Source organism: Trachypithecus francoisi, unplaced genomic scaffold, assembly GCF_009764315.1.
Source record: "Trachypithecus francoisi isolate TF-2019V2 unplaced genomic scaffold, Tfra_2.0 Lachesis_group7, whole genome shotgun sequence".
NCBI classification, from domain to species: Eukaryota; Metazoa; Chordata; class Mammalia; order Primates; family Cercopithecidae; genus Trachypithecus; species Trachypithecus francoisi.
In genome coordinates this window covers 59,202,608-59,219,677 of record NW_022681472.1, presented here as the reverse complement: position 1 = coordinate 59,219,677, position 17,070 = coordinate 59,202,608, and the positions used below count along the sequence as shown (strand labels likewise).

Sequence of the window (17,070 nt, the reverse complement as noted above, 5' to 3'; positions counted from 1 at the left end):
GTTTGGAGTCCTGAGATTTTAATTTTCCTTTCACAGAAATATGCGAAAGTCCTCACAATTTGCATTAATCTCTTGAGATTATCACAAATACACACACACACACACACACACACACACAGAGTCAAGAAGGATGACCCACAAGAACGCATGCACATATGCTTCCTATCAGAGGTTTCTTTGTTGAATCTTTAATACCAACACAGCACAGAGCCTGGAATAGGGCATGTTCATTAAAACATTGTTGAGTGGCCGGGCGTGGTGGCTCACGCCTGTAATCTCAGCACTCTGGGAGGCTGAGGCAGGTGGATCACGAGGTCAGGAGATCGAGACCATCCTAACTAATACGGTGAAACCCTGTCTCTACTAAAAATACAAAAATTAACCGGGCATGGTGGCGGGTGCCTGTAGTCCCAGCTACTCGGGAGGCTGAGGCAGAAGAATTATATCAACCCAGGAGGTGGAGCTTGCAGTGAGCCGAGATTGCACCACTGCACTCCAGCCTGGGCAACAGAGCAAGACTCTGTCTCAAAAAAAAAGAAAAAAGAACCATTGCTGAGTGAATGAGCTACGGTCCATCAAAGGGTAATGTGAAAGTTTTCATAGTTGGCTTTAGTAGAGTAGTTAAGAGTTTGAGCTCTGGAGTCAGAGAGACTTTGGTTCAAATACTGGCTATATGATTTCACTATGGGCAAGTTTTTTCTAACCTCTCTAACCCTTGTCTATAAAATGGAGAATAATAATATTATCTCTCTCATAAGATTTTTGTATGGATTAAATAAGGTAATGCATGTAAGGTTCTTAGTACAATGCCTGTCACTAAATGAAAATGGGAAAAAAATAACCTTAAAAAGTAGGATAGACCATCCACTTCTAACTAAGGATAAACCAATGACAAAAGTTCTGAATTAATATTAAACATTAAAGCATTAATTAAATTGTAGGTTCTTTAAGTATGTATGTCTAGTTCCTGACTTTCCACCCCCCTCAATGAGAAAACAACTTTGGTGAGGGGCAGTCTTGTGCCTATTCTTGTGATTGTGTGCTGGGGGTGAACATGAGTGAGCCTGTGAGTTGCCTCCACTAGTGGATGGACACAGTTATTTGCTGCCCAGCCCCATTCCAGAAAGGACCTGCTGCCTCGCTACAGGGAGAACAGTCAGCGAGTAGCCGCCAGTCGTCCCTTTAGGGGACAGCATCAGCTGCAGAGAGCCACCTCACTCAAGTTCATGCCCTTCCCAAGTTGGCCCATTGTGCAGGTAAATGGAAGGGCATGAAGGTCTGACCATTTGGGCCCTAAACAGGTCAGCTCCCACAAGCCAGTTAGCTGCACGGGACAGGGGTGACTGGACTTCTCCCTTAACTCACTCCTGCTTCCATCGCCCCTTTCCACAGGTGTTGGCCTCAAGGACACTTCCTAACATCCTGTGTAACGACATCTGGGTCTGCCTCCTGGGAACATAGTCTGCCTCAGATCCTGTGGGAACACCCCTCCAGGCGTGAGCATCTCCTTGTGCTGGGTGTTGAGAGATGTGCATTTTTCATACAACATGGCCCCCTGAACACAAGCAAGCTACTTCCTCTGTAGTGCATCCAAATAAATGGTGAACTATTGCACTGATGGAGAAAAAATCTATTGTTCTGTTGTATTTATTAACAAATGATATGTATGTTTCTAACATGTCACATAAATCCTGTGTCCTTGTGTAGCTGATGGCGACATCCCTCTCCAGATTCCCTTTACTCTGCCAGAGCATCCCTCCCAGCTGCTGTGACTGTTGGCTGCTAACTGCTCACAGCACACTCTTCTTTTGAGAACTGCCCACATCCGATTGGAGCCACCTCCTCCAGGAATGCCAAACAGGCCCATGTCCTGGAGAGGCCCCTATCCCATGCCTGATTGCTAGGATACAAAAGGCTGCCCTTTTTGTCTTTTGGGGGTACAAATCCATGGTGCTTTGTGTGCCCCACGGCTCCTTGTAGTCAGGCTGAGGCTAGACTATAGCTGTTCAGCTGACTGAACTCACACATTTGCTGAATCTGAACCTCTGCCCTGCCCTGCTTCCTCCACTACCATGCAGGTTTCACCTGAGAGTACTTTTTCAATTACTTGCATCCTTTCAATTACTTGCATCCTTATCTCAGGTTCTGCTTCTAGGGAACCTAACCAAAGATAACACTTTATGGGTGATTTGAGAAACATTTAAGGATAATTTTGACTCTACATAATTTTAGTCTTATCTATTGATTTCATGAGATAGGATGTCACTGCTTTCCTCTGTGTGTTCCTAGTGCCTAGCACAGTTCTGAGACATCATAAGCTCTCAGTTTAACTTTGTTCGAATAAGTGAATGAATGAATGAATAAATGCACTACACTTGTCAGTGTACCTTTGCTTTAACAACCAGTAGGCAATACTGTTTAGGGTTCAGTCTTACACTCAGGTTTTCTGAGCCTGAACTGGCACCAGGGCTAGCAAAGACTTTTATGGGCTTATTTTTCCCCAAAAGCAGAGAACTGATAAAATCACACAACCTTGAAACTAAGCATTTCTTGTTATTTGTCTGTAACTCCTCCTGTCCTTTAAAGCATTCTTTCTAAGAGTAGTGAGGACTGGCCGGGCGCGGTGGCTTAAGCCTGTAATCCCAGCACTTTGGGAGGCCGAGACGGGCGGATCACAAGGTCAGGAGATCGAGACCATCCTGGCTAACATGGTGAAACCCCCGTCTCTACTAAAAAAATACAAAAAAACTAGCCGGGCGAGGTGGCAGGTGCCTGTAGTCCCAGCTACTGGGGAGGCTGAGGCAGGAGAATGGTGTAAACCCGGGAGGCGGCGCTTGCAGTGAGCCAAGATCCAGCCACTGCACTCCAGCCTGGGTGACAGAGCGAGACTCTGTCTCAAAAAAAAAACCAAAAAGAGTAGTGAGGACTAAGCTCTGATTTTTTAAAATCTTGCCCAAATTCCTAGGGGGTCTGGAGAGTCATGTCCTACAAACCATAAATTCTCGTCAGATGGGTTTTATTTAACCCTGTATATCGTGACTTACTTTCCAATCTGACTCTGGCATAACAAGGAAGAAAATCAAAATGTTTTACCCCAAAATATATTTCCTTGCCATATCTTGAAATCGCCCCACAGAGTCTCTTGTGGAAAATCCACATTCTATAGAGAATCCTTTTTCCCCTTTGTTTTCCTTCCTTCCTTCCCAGATCTAGGAGGTAATCATCTAAGAGCCAGCCACCCCTTTAAGTCTGTAAAAAATTTACAACCTGCTCTCTCTAAAGTCTGCCATCTAAGAGCTTCCTCTACACAATAAAACTTGGTCTCCACAATCCTTTATCTTAACCTAAACATTCCTTTCTATGGATCCCAGGTCTTTAGACAAACTCAACCAACTGTCGACCAGAAAATGTTTAAATTTACGTATAGCCTGGAAGCCCCCACCTCCCGCCCGCCTACTCTGCTTTGAGTTGTCCCACCTTTTTAAACCAAACCAATGTATTTCTTAAACATATTTGATTGATGTCTCATGCCTCCCTAAAATATACAAAACCAAGCTGTGCCCCAACCACCTTGTGCACATATTCTCAGGATCTCCTGAGGGCTGTGTCATGGGCCATGGTCACTCATATTTGGTTCAGAATAAATCTCTTCAAATATTTTACAGAGTTTGTTTTCATCAACACAATCTAGTTACAACTCAAAAACCTTAGATTTCAAGCCCAAACAAGACAGAAAGAAGATGAGAAAAAGAACTATAATGCCAGATTTTTTATCTAGAAGTTTGGAGAAGTGAGTTGTTTTGCCCTCTGCCGAGAAGAGCAACATAAATACAAGACACAACCACACCATTTTGCCCCTCAGTGCCTGTGATGCGTTATACAACATATTTTTCCCTCTGATGTAGTTTTCAGCCAGCCAGACCTTTTTATTTAACATCATGCCCCCGTCCCTTTTTAATGACAGGAAAAGAAAATGTGTTTCTATTGCAATTACTGGCTTTAAAAAAAAGGTATGGCCCTCAATTCCATAATGAGAGGAGCCTAATTGGCACCTTTTTCTCATGCAGCCGTGCCAATCCTTCCTCTACTTCTAACATTCTTGTTTTGTGAGTTTTATCACCATTGACTCTTGTTAATGGGCCACCTCTGGTTTCTCACTCAGTTTTACAGCTTTTCAACTCTTTCCTTACCTCATTTTAATTTCTGCAGCTTTAGTACCCATGAATCATAGATTTTAGTCTTCTTGATACTGCCTCTTTAATTAAAAGTAGTCTGCCATTTCCCAAGGGTAACCAGATTGGCCGTGATAACCTCTTGCCAGTCTCTGACCCAGACAGACTTGTTTATCTTGGGGTTCAGATGTCAATAATTAGCCTGTTTCCTGTGGAGGTTGGGACAGCTTGGCTGCTCCTGGAGACCTGAATTCAAGACTGCAGCTACCTTTGTTCAGCCTTTTCTCACTTTCCCCACAGATGGAAATAGAGATGTTCTCAGCTTTGCTTGAACTTCACAAATATATCTGTACCTAATATGGGATTATACAAACCTTTTCATAGTTCTTCACAGACAACAAAGAAAAGCATGGCTTCTGAGATTATGATGTGTGAGATACCAATTTTTCTGTATAAGTAGTATTTTTAATTATAAAAGGAAGACATAATTATGGCAAAAAGAAATTCAACGAGTAAAGAAGGGCTTCTAGTGCCTTCCCTAGAGATAATTATGACTAATAATTTCTTACAGAATGTTGCAGGGATTTTCTAGGCATATACAAGCATAGGGCTCTATTATTCTCTTTCCCTATATTCTTTACTTCCTTCCTGGCCTTTAACCACAGTTTAAATTTTGCATTTATTTTTTAACTTATTTTTTACTTTCTTCTCATATTGTAAACTTCAAGACAGTAGGAACCTAGTCTATTTTGTTCATTATAGTATCGCCAGACTCTAATTTAGTGTCTGTCACATAATAGACACTCAATAAACAACTTGACCATGAACACATGTGTGAAGATAAATCAGAAAGAAAAGAAAAGGAAAATCCCTGGGAACAGAAACTGTGTGCACTGCCCTGCCTCAGTGTCCCAGAACTTTCCTACAAGATTTCAATTACATCCCTGATTAATCATTCCTTGCACCATTCCTGAGACAAGTGGGAATGTTACTGTATTCACTTTCCCAATGAGGCAGCTGAAACCACTCAGGCAAATGCACTTAACTCAAGGCCAATGTCAATATTGGTGATGAGTCAAACTAAAGATGGTGACCCCAGGTTTCATATCCCACCTCTCACAACTCTGCCAAGGCTCACTCTAAATTCTCCACCACTAAGTTTCAGATAATGGGAAGGAAGAACATGGGGCTTAGACGGAGACAGATCTGGGTTTGAATTTGAACACAGTCAAATCATGACTCCTTGGGCCATGTTGACCAGATATCTAGTTTCTGAGCCTCTGTTTTCCCAGGTAGGAAATGATGCTGCTTACCTTTTAGAGCTGTAAGGGTTAAAAATGATGTCATAGTGTGTCTGGCATGTTGCAGGCACTTCGAAATATTAGTTTTATCCTCTCTTCCTTCCCAAAAGATTAAAGACTAGAGTTTGACAGCTGCAACTCCAGATGTTTGACTTCTTTTCAGACAGGTCTCATGAAAGGAAGATACACAATAACACACCCTAGTTGTTCTCAAATTCTGCGAATTTATTTGCTGCTGCTTTGTGAATTTGTGCGGCATTAATGCAAGGTCAGTCAGGGGATATTTGATCTTAGCAACTCCACCAAGGGCCAGCTGCTAGCCTCGGAAGGCAGGGGTCAGACCATGCTGCAGGTAAAACTCTCAAGAATCCTCCAAACCTGGAGCACATTCTATGCAGACCACAGCCCCCTTCCCCATCTACACTTAGACTTACTCACCCTGGGAGTTTGTATCAAGTGCCAAAAGCAGTTGTTGCTTTTCAACTTGAACCTCAGATAGAAGAACAGACATTAGGAAGGCAGCAGAACCTGCTTTAGAAAAGCAACTGGGCACCCACAGAACAGTCATCACAGGACGGTGATGCAGAGCCGGGATGGGTGGGGTCGAAGCTATGGGAACCTTTTCTAATCTGAGTGATGACTAGGCTGTCTCATTTAATCAACACGTAGGTAGCGAGTACCTGTTAGGTTCATAACCCTGAAGTAGGCTCAGGAGTCAAGGGAAGAATATAAAGAAAAATAAGGCAGTCTCTGCCCTGAGAGCCTTCTAGTTGAACTGGTTTGACTGCAGACCCTTAGACGAACACCGAGTCTTGCAAATCTCTACAAGAGGTAGCAGCCAGTAGGTAGGTGCACATCTCTGTATTGCTAAATTCCTTCCTTTTTCCCCAGGCTTGCACTAGAGAGGACACCAAAGTGCCCTTCTAACAGCTTTCCCTCCCTTTGGTTTTCCCATAGGTTTCTGTTATTCTCTCCCTCCTTATAATGTCCTGTTTTTGTTTTTCTAGGAGAGACTCATATTTACTTTCCAAACTCTTCCTTATCCAGGAGAAATCCTGGGCTGGTCCTAATCTCCTTTCTTGATCAGGTCTCCTAGCTCTGTGGACCTTCACCTGTCTCTCCTAGACTGGGCCAGGCCTTGCCAATGATGTTGACCAGACACTGGGGGAGGGGGCAGGAGGAGGAGAAAACTTAGCTGAGAATCAGTCCCCCTGCTAATTCCTTTAGCATGGTCCAGTCACTTTGCCAATAATAATAAAGCAACTTGAAAAATATGTAGCTTCTGAAGACAGGAGGGTTCCCTGGAAGGCCAGCCACATGTCAGAGCCTTTTCCACTTGAGCTATGGTCACATGTACATTTCTACTGTAGCTGAATACTTGAGGAGATATTTTAAGCGGGGTGGGTGGGATGGGGGGAGGTGGGGAACAAGAGTCCTAAGCCCAAGGAAATGGCACATTTAGGTTAGAGAGTAAATGTTTGGAGGCAGCTCAAAGTTCCTGAACAACTAATTAGCGGGAGAAGACAAGCAACTACAGCGCTGCCTCTCATGTTGTTTGTTGAGCTCAGGTAGGGAGCTGGATGAAGGAGACCAAGCCAATGATTTATCAGACACTGTGGAGTCAGTAAGTCTCCAAATGACTGGGGAAATCAAGGTGCAACAGAGAAAGAGAAAGAGCTCCCCACTGAGACGGTCAGTTCCAATTTGTGAAAGATCATTTTTGCCACAATCTTCTTGCCAGTTAACACCTATTAACACCAGGCATCAGAAGGCAGGGGGACTGGAGGGAATTGACAAAAAGGAAGATATGGTTTGTTTGGTGGGACAGGAAGTGGAGAAGGGCTCCAAACACAAGGTGCAGTTGCTGACAGCCATGAGCAGCATTAGTTGCCCCATCACCCTTTGGAAAGCAGCTTAAATGTGAGGTGTCATCTGCGTTAAATAGAGTAGCTGCTACCCCTGACTAGTGACCTTCTAATTCCTTCATAGCACCATTCAGAGTCTATAAATGCTTTATTTATTCTATATTATTTGGCTCCCAACCCAGCTCCATTAAAACTAGCAGCTGCTTCAGAGCAAAAGCTGTGTCTGTCTTTTCCCTGGATCCTTGGCACTAGAACAGTGCCTGGCACCTAGACAGCACTCAATGAACATTTGATGAATGAATCCTAAGAGTAGTTATAGGAAGTGATGAAAAATTTTCCAGGCCTAGCAAGGATTGCCTTTCATATACAAATTTGTTTTGTAAATCTGAATGGCAGCACTGCAGTAGGCCTGTGGATGAGGACACATGCTTCATGAAAGGGGTCTTCTGGAGAAGGAAAGCTTTAAAAAAATTTGCCAAAGAACCACCAACCAGGTGGCCTGATGGCACCTAAGGGGAGTGCTGTGAAATGCTAATAGCTCATATAGGGGTGTGATGGAAGACTGCAAGGGGCAAGTGGATACTGACTGAGCCAGATACTGAAAATGCACAAAGCTTTGGCCCAGAGTCTAAGAGACACACTAGGAAAAAACAGTATATCAAAGGCCCAGGAGGGAATAGGAAGAAAAGTATTTTCTTTGGGCAGATAGTAGGCAGTTGAGAGCCTGCCTGAGTGTTGGTATGAGATAGCACTGCTGACAGAAGCATCAATCACAGGTAAATTTAGCTTCTAAACTAACATCTTAGACAGAAAACCTTTGCCTTGGCCTTTGAGGGACTCAGAATGGCCAGTGACTGGTGAGGTCTCAGGATGTGAAGACCACTGATTATCTTTTAAATGTAAACCCTTAAAACTGAAGTTATCAGCTCCCTGATCTTATTTTGAAAATAGTTACAACACAGCCACGTTCACTTAATTATGAAAACAAAAGCTGCACAGGCTGCTCATCAATATGCATCATCTGCTCAGGAGTGCTGTGTTGGGCAGGTGTGTGTGGTCATCACTCCTCTGTGATAGTTTCCACTGCTGTTGAAGCCCTATGGGGGCTGACTCTGCCAGCCCCATTTGGCCGGGCGCGGTGGCTCAAGCCTGTAATCCCAGCACTTTGGGAGGCCGAGATGGGCGGATCACGAGGTCAGGAGATCGAGACCATCCTGGCTAACATGGTGAAACCCCGTCCCTACTAAAAAAAATACAAAAAAATAGCCAGGCGAGGTGGCGGTCGCCTGTAGTCCCAGCTACTCGGGAGGCTGAGGCAGGAGAATGGTGTGAACCCGGGAGGCAGAGCTTGCAGTGAGCTGAGATCCGGCCACTGCACTCCAGCCTGGGTGACAGAGCAAGACTCCGTCTCAAAAAAAAAAAAAAAAAAAAAAATCAATAAAGCCCCAAGAGCTCCCAAAATGTGTGTGTATGTGTGTGTATGCATCTGGCTGTGTGTATGTGTATGTGTGTGTATGCATCTGTGTGCGTGTATGTGTGTGCATGTGTATGTGTGTGCGTGTGTGTATGTGAGTGTGCGTGTATGTGTGTGCGTGTATGTATGTGCGGGCATGTGCACATACGTGTATGCATGTGTGTGCATATATTTGTGTGTGTGCGTGTATGTGCGTGCATGTATGTGTGTGCGTGTGTGTGCGTGCATGTGTGCGCGTGCGTGTGTGTGCATGTATGTGTGTGCGTGTGTGTGCACACGTGCAGCATGTGTGTGCGCATGGGTGTGTATGTGCGTGTCTGCGCCTGTGTATGTGTGTGTGTGTGTGTGCGTGTGTATGTGCGTGTGTGTCCATGTGTGTGTGCGTGCATATGTGTGTGCGTGGTGCGCATGTGTATGTGCGTGTGTGCGTGTCTGTGCGTGCATGTGTATGTGCATGTGTGAGCGTATGTGGGTGTGTGCACGTGTGAGTGTATGAGTGTGTGTGCACAGTGTGCATGTGTATGTGCGTGTATGTGCATGTGTGCATGCATGTGTGTGTGTGCGTGTGTGTATGCGTGTGTGTATGTGCGTGTGTGTGCATGTGTGTGTGCACGCTGCATGTGCATGCGTGTATGTGTGCATGTGTGTGCATGTGTGAGTGTGTGCATGTATGTGTGTGGGTGTGTGTGTGTGTGCGCGTGCATGTGTGCATGCTGTATGTGCCTGTGTGTATGTGGGTGTGCGTATGTGTATGTGTGTGCATGTGTATGCGTGTAGATGTGTGTGTGCGTGTGTGCGTGTGTATGTGTGTGCGTGTGTGTATGTATATGTGTGTGAGTGTGTGTGTATGTGTGGGGGGGCGTGGCATGGGGACCTACTTTCCCTAGCTATATCTGAGTACCAATTCCCATCTGTAAATTGGAGATAACAATGTCAACATTTTAGAGTTATTGTGAGGATTAAGAGATAATATAACAAAGTGCTTAGTACCCTATGTCATACCTAGACCACACATGAATAAATATTTGCTACTGGCCGGGTGCCGTGGCTCACACCTATAAACCTAGCACTTTGGGAGGCTGAGGCAGAAGGATTGCTTGAGCTCAGGAGTTTGAGACCAGCCTGGGCAACATAGTGAGATCTCCTCTCTGCAAATAATTAACAAACTGGCTGGGCATGGTGGTGTGTGCCTATGGTCCCAGTTAGTTGAGAGGCTGCACTTGAGCCCAGGCATTGGAGGCTGCAGAGAGCAGTGACCGAACCACTGCACTCCAGCCTGGGTAATAGAGTGAGACCTGGTCTAAAAATAAGTAAATAAATAATAAATGAATAAGTAGTTGCTACCACAAGGAAGACAGACTAAGCACAACTTACTGATTTTTAATTCTTTTGTTCCGTAACTGAAATTCGACCACTGCTAGTTAGAGTATAAAGCAGCATAACCACTTTGGAAAACTATTTGTCAGTGTCTATGAAAGTCAAATATACCCCTGTCTTATGACCCAGCAATTCCACTCCCAGGTATATTCCCAAAAGAAGTGCTGTCCACCAAAGGACATGCACACAAACATTAAAAGCTGTATTGTTCACAATAGCCCCAAACTGGAAACAACCCAAATGTTTATCAAGTAAAATGGTTAAATTGCAGCGTGTTCATATAAAGAAATATACATAACAATGAAAATGAGAAAATTATAGCAACTCAGAACAACATGGGTGATTTTCACAAGGATAATGTTGAGCAAAAGAAGCCAGACATGAAAAAGTTCACACTTCTATGATTCTATTTATAAAAGTCTCAAAAATAAACCAAACTGATCTATAATACTAGGAGTGAGAAGAATGGTGACATTGTGGATTTCTGGGCTGGTGATAATGTTCTATATCTTCATCCGCATGATGGTTACATGGATGTGCCACCTTATAAGAATTCACTGAAGTTATGAGTTGCATTTCTTTGTGTATGTATGTGGCATGTGGTAGCCTGCATTATTGCCCCTAATTCTTTGCTCTCTCTCCACTTTGGACAGAGTATGTTTCCCTGCTTGAAGTTGGGCTTGTCCATTTGACTTGCTTTGGCCAATGGGATATTAGTCGGTATGATGTGAGCAGAGACTTGAAATGTGTTCAAGAAGTTTGGTTTTGCCCCCTCGTGTTTCTGCCATAGTCATAAGAATATATCCCAGAAAGCTGCTGCTTTCTTGGCCTGGTTTCCAGAATAATATATATGGAACAGACTGAGCCAGCCCTTGAAAAGTCAGGCTGAGCCTATTTAAGTTACAGCTGACCATGGTGGCAGTGGTAGGGGTGGGGGGAGGTGTTGTCTCAAGCAACTGAATGTTGCTGTGTTTTGTTATGCAGCATTATTGAGGCAACAACTGACTAATACACTATTCATTTTTAAAATGTACTTGCAGTTCTTATGTTCTATCTTCTTAATAGAAACCTTTTCCAATTTAAAATTACCAACATCCTTCCACAGCACTTATATGGCCTTATTCATGTAACACAATCAAAGGAACCTCAGTTTCCTTATCTATAAAATGGGGATAATGCTTACTTCACAATGCTCTTAGGGGAACTTAAGGAGCCAGTACACTTAAAAGCACTTTGTATACTGCAAAACACAATTTTAAAGTGATGAATGAGGCGGGCAGAAAATGAGGTGGGGAAACAAGTGCATGGATCATGCCATCCACCAGGCAAAGCTGCTTCCTCTTGACCATGGCTCATCCTGGTTCAGAGGGTGAGGGCACAAATGTGGGGAGGAGACTAGAAGAAAAATATCTGGGCCTGTGGTAGAGCAGTCACCACAGGGTCCAGACTGTCTTGAGAGATGGCAATGATGATTAGGTCTCTAGAAGGCCAGCTTATGCATAGGCAAAGTAGACAATACAGAACTCTAAGAAGGACACCACAACCCTGAAATCTACACCCCCTATTACCTTCTCCAGTGTCTGCAGCGCCCCCATTAGTGTTTCATTTAAGTGGGTTATGGCGCTGTGTGCCTAACTGTCCCATTAATCGTAACTGCCATACTTATCTATATCCCAGTTTATAAGAGCAGGCCCATCTGTTCACTTGTTTTGGTATTATTTCCATTGTGTGGATAATGAACCTGAGATTCTGAGAGCTTAGTGATTTCTGCAAGGCCCTTAGTTAATGAGCTTTAGAGATGAATTTGCAACAGGTTTTCTGACCAAAACTTAGAGAGGCAAACTCACTGATATGAGCAAGAATTCCATCATTAGATAATGAGTTGCACTCTCAGAAAACAGGTGGCATTGACCTGAGGGGACAGGAACAGTAAGTTTTTGGAACTGGGGGCTAACCTGATTAAGCCTATCAAACTTAACCTGCATTGCTTGCTTTTAATCACTTACTTCTAGTTAATATTAAAACCTATATAGCTAAAAGTCCCATAGCTAACCAATCCACTAGCTTTGTTACAGACTACATATCTGACATATAGATCACCACTGTAACAGTTGCTTAAAGTTGTTTTTCAGGAACTTGGGGTTAGCTCTTGTCCAGTAAAAGCCAGTTGAGATCATTGACCCTTCAACTGGGTTTGTAGAAATGCCCAAGAGGTGACCTTTTGAAGTCAGAAGACCAAAACTCTTTCTGAAGATCATGCAAACACAGCCATTTTCTCAACATGAGTCCTGTGAAGAGCCATGAACCATGACTATGCAAGCACAGACTATTGATTATCTCACTTTCCCCCACTGCCAATCATCTTTCTCCATGCCTTAGACTACCCAGCTTCTTTATCCCATAGATAGCCCTAAACCCTATCTTTGTGGAGGCAGATTTGGGATCTGTTCTTCTGCCTTCTCACTTGGCTGCCTCATGAATAAAGTTTCTCTTTTGCAAAACCGATTGTTACAGTGATTAGTTTGCTGTGAACAGACAGAATGAGCCTGGTTCAGTATCATTTTGACAGAAGGATAGGAGAAAATGGGTATGGAGCATAGGGTAAGCAGTGGATTTTGAAGGGGGTGGGGCATAGGGAAGACAAGGAAGTCAGAAGGAGGGACTGGATGGAAGAGGAAGAGACTGCAGATGCCTGAGCCCAGCCTACTAAGAGTGTTCATTCTGGGCTGCCTCTCCTGTACCCATAAGAGAAGCTTCCCAAAAATAGCTCTTGGAGAAAAGAAAGGATGCCAGCCACGTCCAGGGACATCACTGCCCTGCCTCTTCCAACAGTCTGGGGATGATATTGTCACCACATTCTGCTATGAGAGCCACCCTTGGGGGCCCTTCCACTGCCCACCTGGTTGGAGGACCTGAGTAAAATGTCAGGCTTGTTTCCAACAACTCTGGTCTTTTCTTTCCTTCCTCTGCCCACTCTCCACCCTGCCAACCCCTGAGACTGGCCAGCTGCCTGGCCTAAGACTGGTTCCTCTAACCAACACAGTCCTCACCATCAACATGGTGACAGTGGCCACAGAAAACAAGATCCTTGAATAAAGTTGTACTTAAGCAAACATACACATGGAAACAAAAAGCAACAACCCTCAAGGCAGGGTTTTGGGGTGGGATTTGCAGCAATTTTTACATGGGTGGGGTAGAGACTTTTTATTGCCAAGGTGAGCCATCCCTGGTCCCTCCCTGGACACAGCTGCTGCGTGGCTCTGCCCTGAAGCAAGCCCTGCCCCCATTTTCCAGTCCCCAGTTGATTCTGTGGCTGTAACCCTACCTCTGTGGTCGGAAGGCCATTCTGTTTCTGGGTCAGAGGGCCTGAGCTGAGGCTCTGGGGATTTGGGCACTGGGTCTCACAGTTCGTCTTCTTCTCTGGATTGGGTATTCCACCTGGGACTGTAGATCGGGGCACACCATTGGAGGACAGTCCATCTTCCAGCGCGCCTAGGGGAGGTAAGCAGAGGATGGAACCAGAAGGTTGCACATGGCAGATGTTGCAGACAATCCCAAAATGGAGGAGAAAAAGATAGTCAAAATGAAAAAACAAAAGTTGGCAGAAATCCCACCATGCAGAGCTATGCTTTTCTATAACAACATGTATGCTTTTTACAAAAAGGAGATTTTAAAACAATTTTGTAACCTGAAATTTTTACTTAATGATACCTTGATGACTTTTTTCTATACCATTAAATATTCTGCCATATTATTTTTCGCATGTCTATGTCATCATTTATTTACCTAATCCCCTCTGCTTGGATATTTGTTTCCACATTTTCATAATAAATCTTACTGTGATGAAACGCCTTGTGGTTAAAGCTTTATTTTAAATTACTTCCTTGGGATAAATTCCTAGAAGTGGAATTACTGGCTTGAAGGTTACTGGCTTGGGTTTTTGTTCTGTTTTGTTTTTTTAGAGAGAGGGTCTCGCTCTGTTGTCTAGGCTGGAGTATAGTGGCATGATCATCGCTTGCTCCAGTCTCAAACTCCTGGGCTCAAGTGATCCTCTCACCTCAGCTTTCCAAATAGCTGGGACTAAAGGCATGTGTCACCATGCCCAGCTAATTTTTGTATATTTTTTGTAGAGACAGGGTCTCACTATGTTGCCCAGGCTGGTCTTGAACTCCTGGCCTTGAGCAATCCTCCCACGTTGGTCTTCTAAAGTGCTGAGATTACAGGCATGAGACAACATGCTTGGCCAATACATAAGTTTTTTAAATAGCTCCATCTCAAAGTGTTGGACTGAGTATGTGTGCCTTTTACAACAAATGCCAAGAAATGATAGAAAGAAGTTTAAATAAATAGCCTCACTGAAAAGGGAGAGGACTACACTGAGGAATTAATAAAGGATGAAAATAATCTTATTGGAAAGAGAAAAGGTGGCCCAGGAAGCATGACAGGGAATGCCAAGTATGATGCCAGAAGCTGACAGAGTCTCTGCTGTAGTTACAGGGAGGCAAGGAGCAGCCAGGTAGCCCGGGCTTTCTACTCCTCCACCTGCTGAGGCCAGTCAGCAACAATAGAGGAGTCTGTGAGGGGCAAGGACTAGAGAGAATGGCAGTGCTCTCAGGAGCTGGAGACACCTGAGAGAAACAAAAACCCTGGTTAAGAAGACTGGTATTTTGAAAATACTGCCAAGAGTTAGGCCAATAGTAGTTCCCATCCTTGCTCTCCAAATGGGTCTCTCAAATAGATACAGATGACATTCTAGCAGGAAACTTCAGTTACGAAAATCATACAAAAACAAGAATGAGCAAACATTTGAGGAAGGTCAACACTATAAAAAAGAGACAACTAACTCTGCAATGGAGATCCCCAAAAGAAATGGAGTTAATATGGTATTCAGAAAAGAATTTTCAATAAGTGTAGTCAATCTGCTCAGAAAAATGAAGATAATATAACCACAAAATGAGGATAAGAGTCACCCAAAAAGGGTCAGAGATATTTGAAATAATAATCTTAAATGTTGAAAGAAAAAACCCTCAATAGAGAAGCTGAACAACACGATAGACAGAAAGAGCAATTTAGTGAGCTGAAAGGGCAGGCCAAGGAATCCTCTGTGGTAGCACAGAGGGCTGAACGTTATGAGGAAATGTAGGATAGAAATCCAGTAAATTAAACCTTGATCTAATAAGAGTTTTAGATGAGAGGCTAGAGAGGATTGAGGGGAAGCAATATCCACAGAAATGATAGATAAAGACTTCTTAGAACCAAAGAAAGATGTGAAACCTCAATTTGAAGTAGGCTACCAAATACTTGGCAAGATAAGTAAAAAGAGAAGCCCAACCTAAGACAGACCTTAGTGAAGTTTCAGAACATCAATTATATCAAGAACGGCTTCAGAAGAGGAAAAAAAAAAACTCAAGAGTGAGACTGACATCAATTTTTCATTCATCTTATGAAAACATCGTTTCATAAGAAGACTATGAAACGATGTTTTCAAGATTTCAAAGGATATACACACTTTTAAGTCTTTTGCAATATACTTTCAAATTTACCTCTACAAGTCTTTCTTCTGTTGACCATCTGTCAATAGTATATAAGACAGCAATATTCCCTAAATCCTGACAAATACTGAATATTTTCTTTTCTGGTTTTCATCTTTGTCAATTTAAGAGGTAAAATAAAGTATCTCATTGCTTGGATTAATGCTTCTTGATTTACTAAAGATGTTATATTATTTGTATGCCTAATGACTAATTGTGTAGGTTTTTATTTTAATTGTAAAGTCATTTGTTTCTCTTTCCTTTGGGGTATTTGCCTGGGCTTGCTTTTAATCAAACGTAGAGAAAAACAAACAAAATGCTTTCCCTGGGTGTTGAGAAATTATTTGCCATAGGGCAGGCATCAGAAGCACAGTGTATTTTTGTATATCAAGGGCGGGAGGGTGTTGACTGGCAGAGCTGCTAAGACTGCAGTTCCCACACAGTGAGATGGCAGTGTCCACAGGACACCTATCCGTGTGTCACCCACTTGTTCTGCCAAATGCTAATGAGCTTTTAACTGTGACCATGGGATAGAAATCAGAATTCAAAACATTGAAAGTCACAGTGGAAAATATCTGGTCCACAGCTCCCTCACTGGCAGGCCTCAGCACATTGGGGTGCTGTGATGGATTCAAGGTGAACAGATAAATGGATTCCTGCAGCTGGGCTTGCCCCAAATCCTTATGGCTTCCTTCCTCCACCAGTTACAGCCTGCCGCTGTCTCTTCCCATTCCCACCTGTTCTCTATCCTGTACCTAAAGGGACCTGAGATGCATGTGTATGAACACCACAGCACACATGTCTCATCTCTGCCCACTCCTCCCTGCAAACAGCCTGGGGCTAGGGCAGTGTACACCTGCAGGAGAGATCAGGAAAACAGACCCATGAAGACCCTGGAAGCAGGCTTGGTGTGGATTTGGATTTGGTGTGATTCAGACTAGATCCTAGGGTCCCACAACCCACAGAAGAGTCTAGAATAGTGCTACTTAGTGTCCTCCAGGGACCAAACTGTTGTTACTGTCTGCTGTAGGATACATATAAGAACTGAGTGCAAGCATTTACAAATTTCTATAGCAACTTGACATTGCTAGAACATCCAAAGGCAGACTTGCCTGATTGAACTTACTGGGTGCAAACTAGGTTGAGTGCTTTTAAACTCATGTGGTGAGTCATAAGTAGGGTGAGTTGTGTATTAATCACAAACAGTAGAACCACATATTTGTCTATGATGGACTGGGGGAATAAAAGCAATGAATTCTGAAGGAGGGCTGAGGCTTTGGTAGATATGTCCCCTTGGCCTCTGGATAACTCACCCTGTGGGAAGGGTGGGGCTGATGGGGTGAAAGGGGC

General features: G+C 43.6%; 1 protein-coding gene and 1 long non-coding RNA gene across 3 annotated transcripts in view; one reads left to right on the top strand and one right to left on the bottom strand.

The window, feature by feature from the left end:
* Positions 1-1,629, top strand: part of LOC117078858 — a 130,008-nt gene extending 128,379 nt beyond the window's left edge. The window contains exon 3 of the long non-coding RNA XR_004435182.1: positions 1,393-1,629. This is a non-coding gene — a long non-coding RNA (uncharacterized LOC117078858). The remainder of the gene's footprint in view (positions 1-1,392) is intronic.
* Positions 1-17,070, bottom strand: part of BAALC (BAALC binder of MAP3K1 and KLF4) — a 94,638-nt gene that overhangs the window by 9,186 nt on the left and 68,382 nt on the right. The window contains exon 2 of one of the 2 annotated variants that reach the window (XM_033202365.1): positions 13,515-13,681. The exons of the other annotated variant lie outside the window; for it this stretch is intronic. Coding sequence (XP_033058256.1) covers positions 13,515-13,681 — 167 coding nt within the window. The remainder of the gene's footprint in view (positions 1-13,514; positions 13,682-17,070) is intronic. 2 annotated transcript variants of the gene reach the window in all.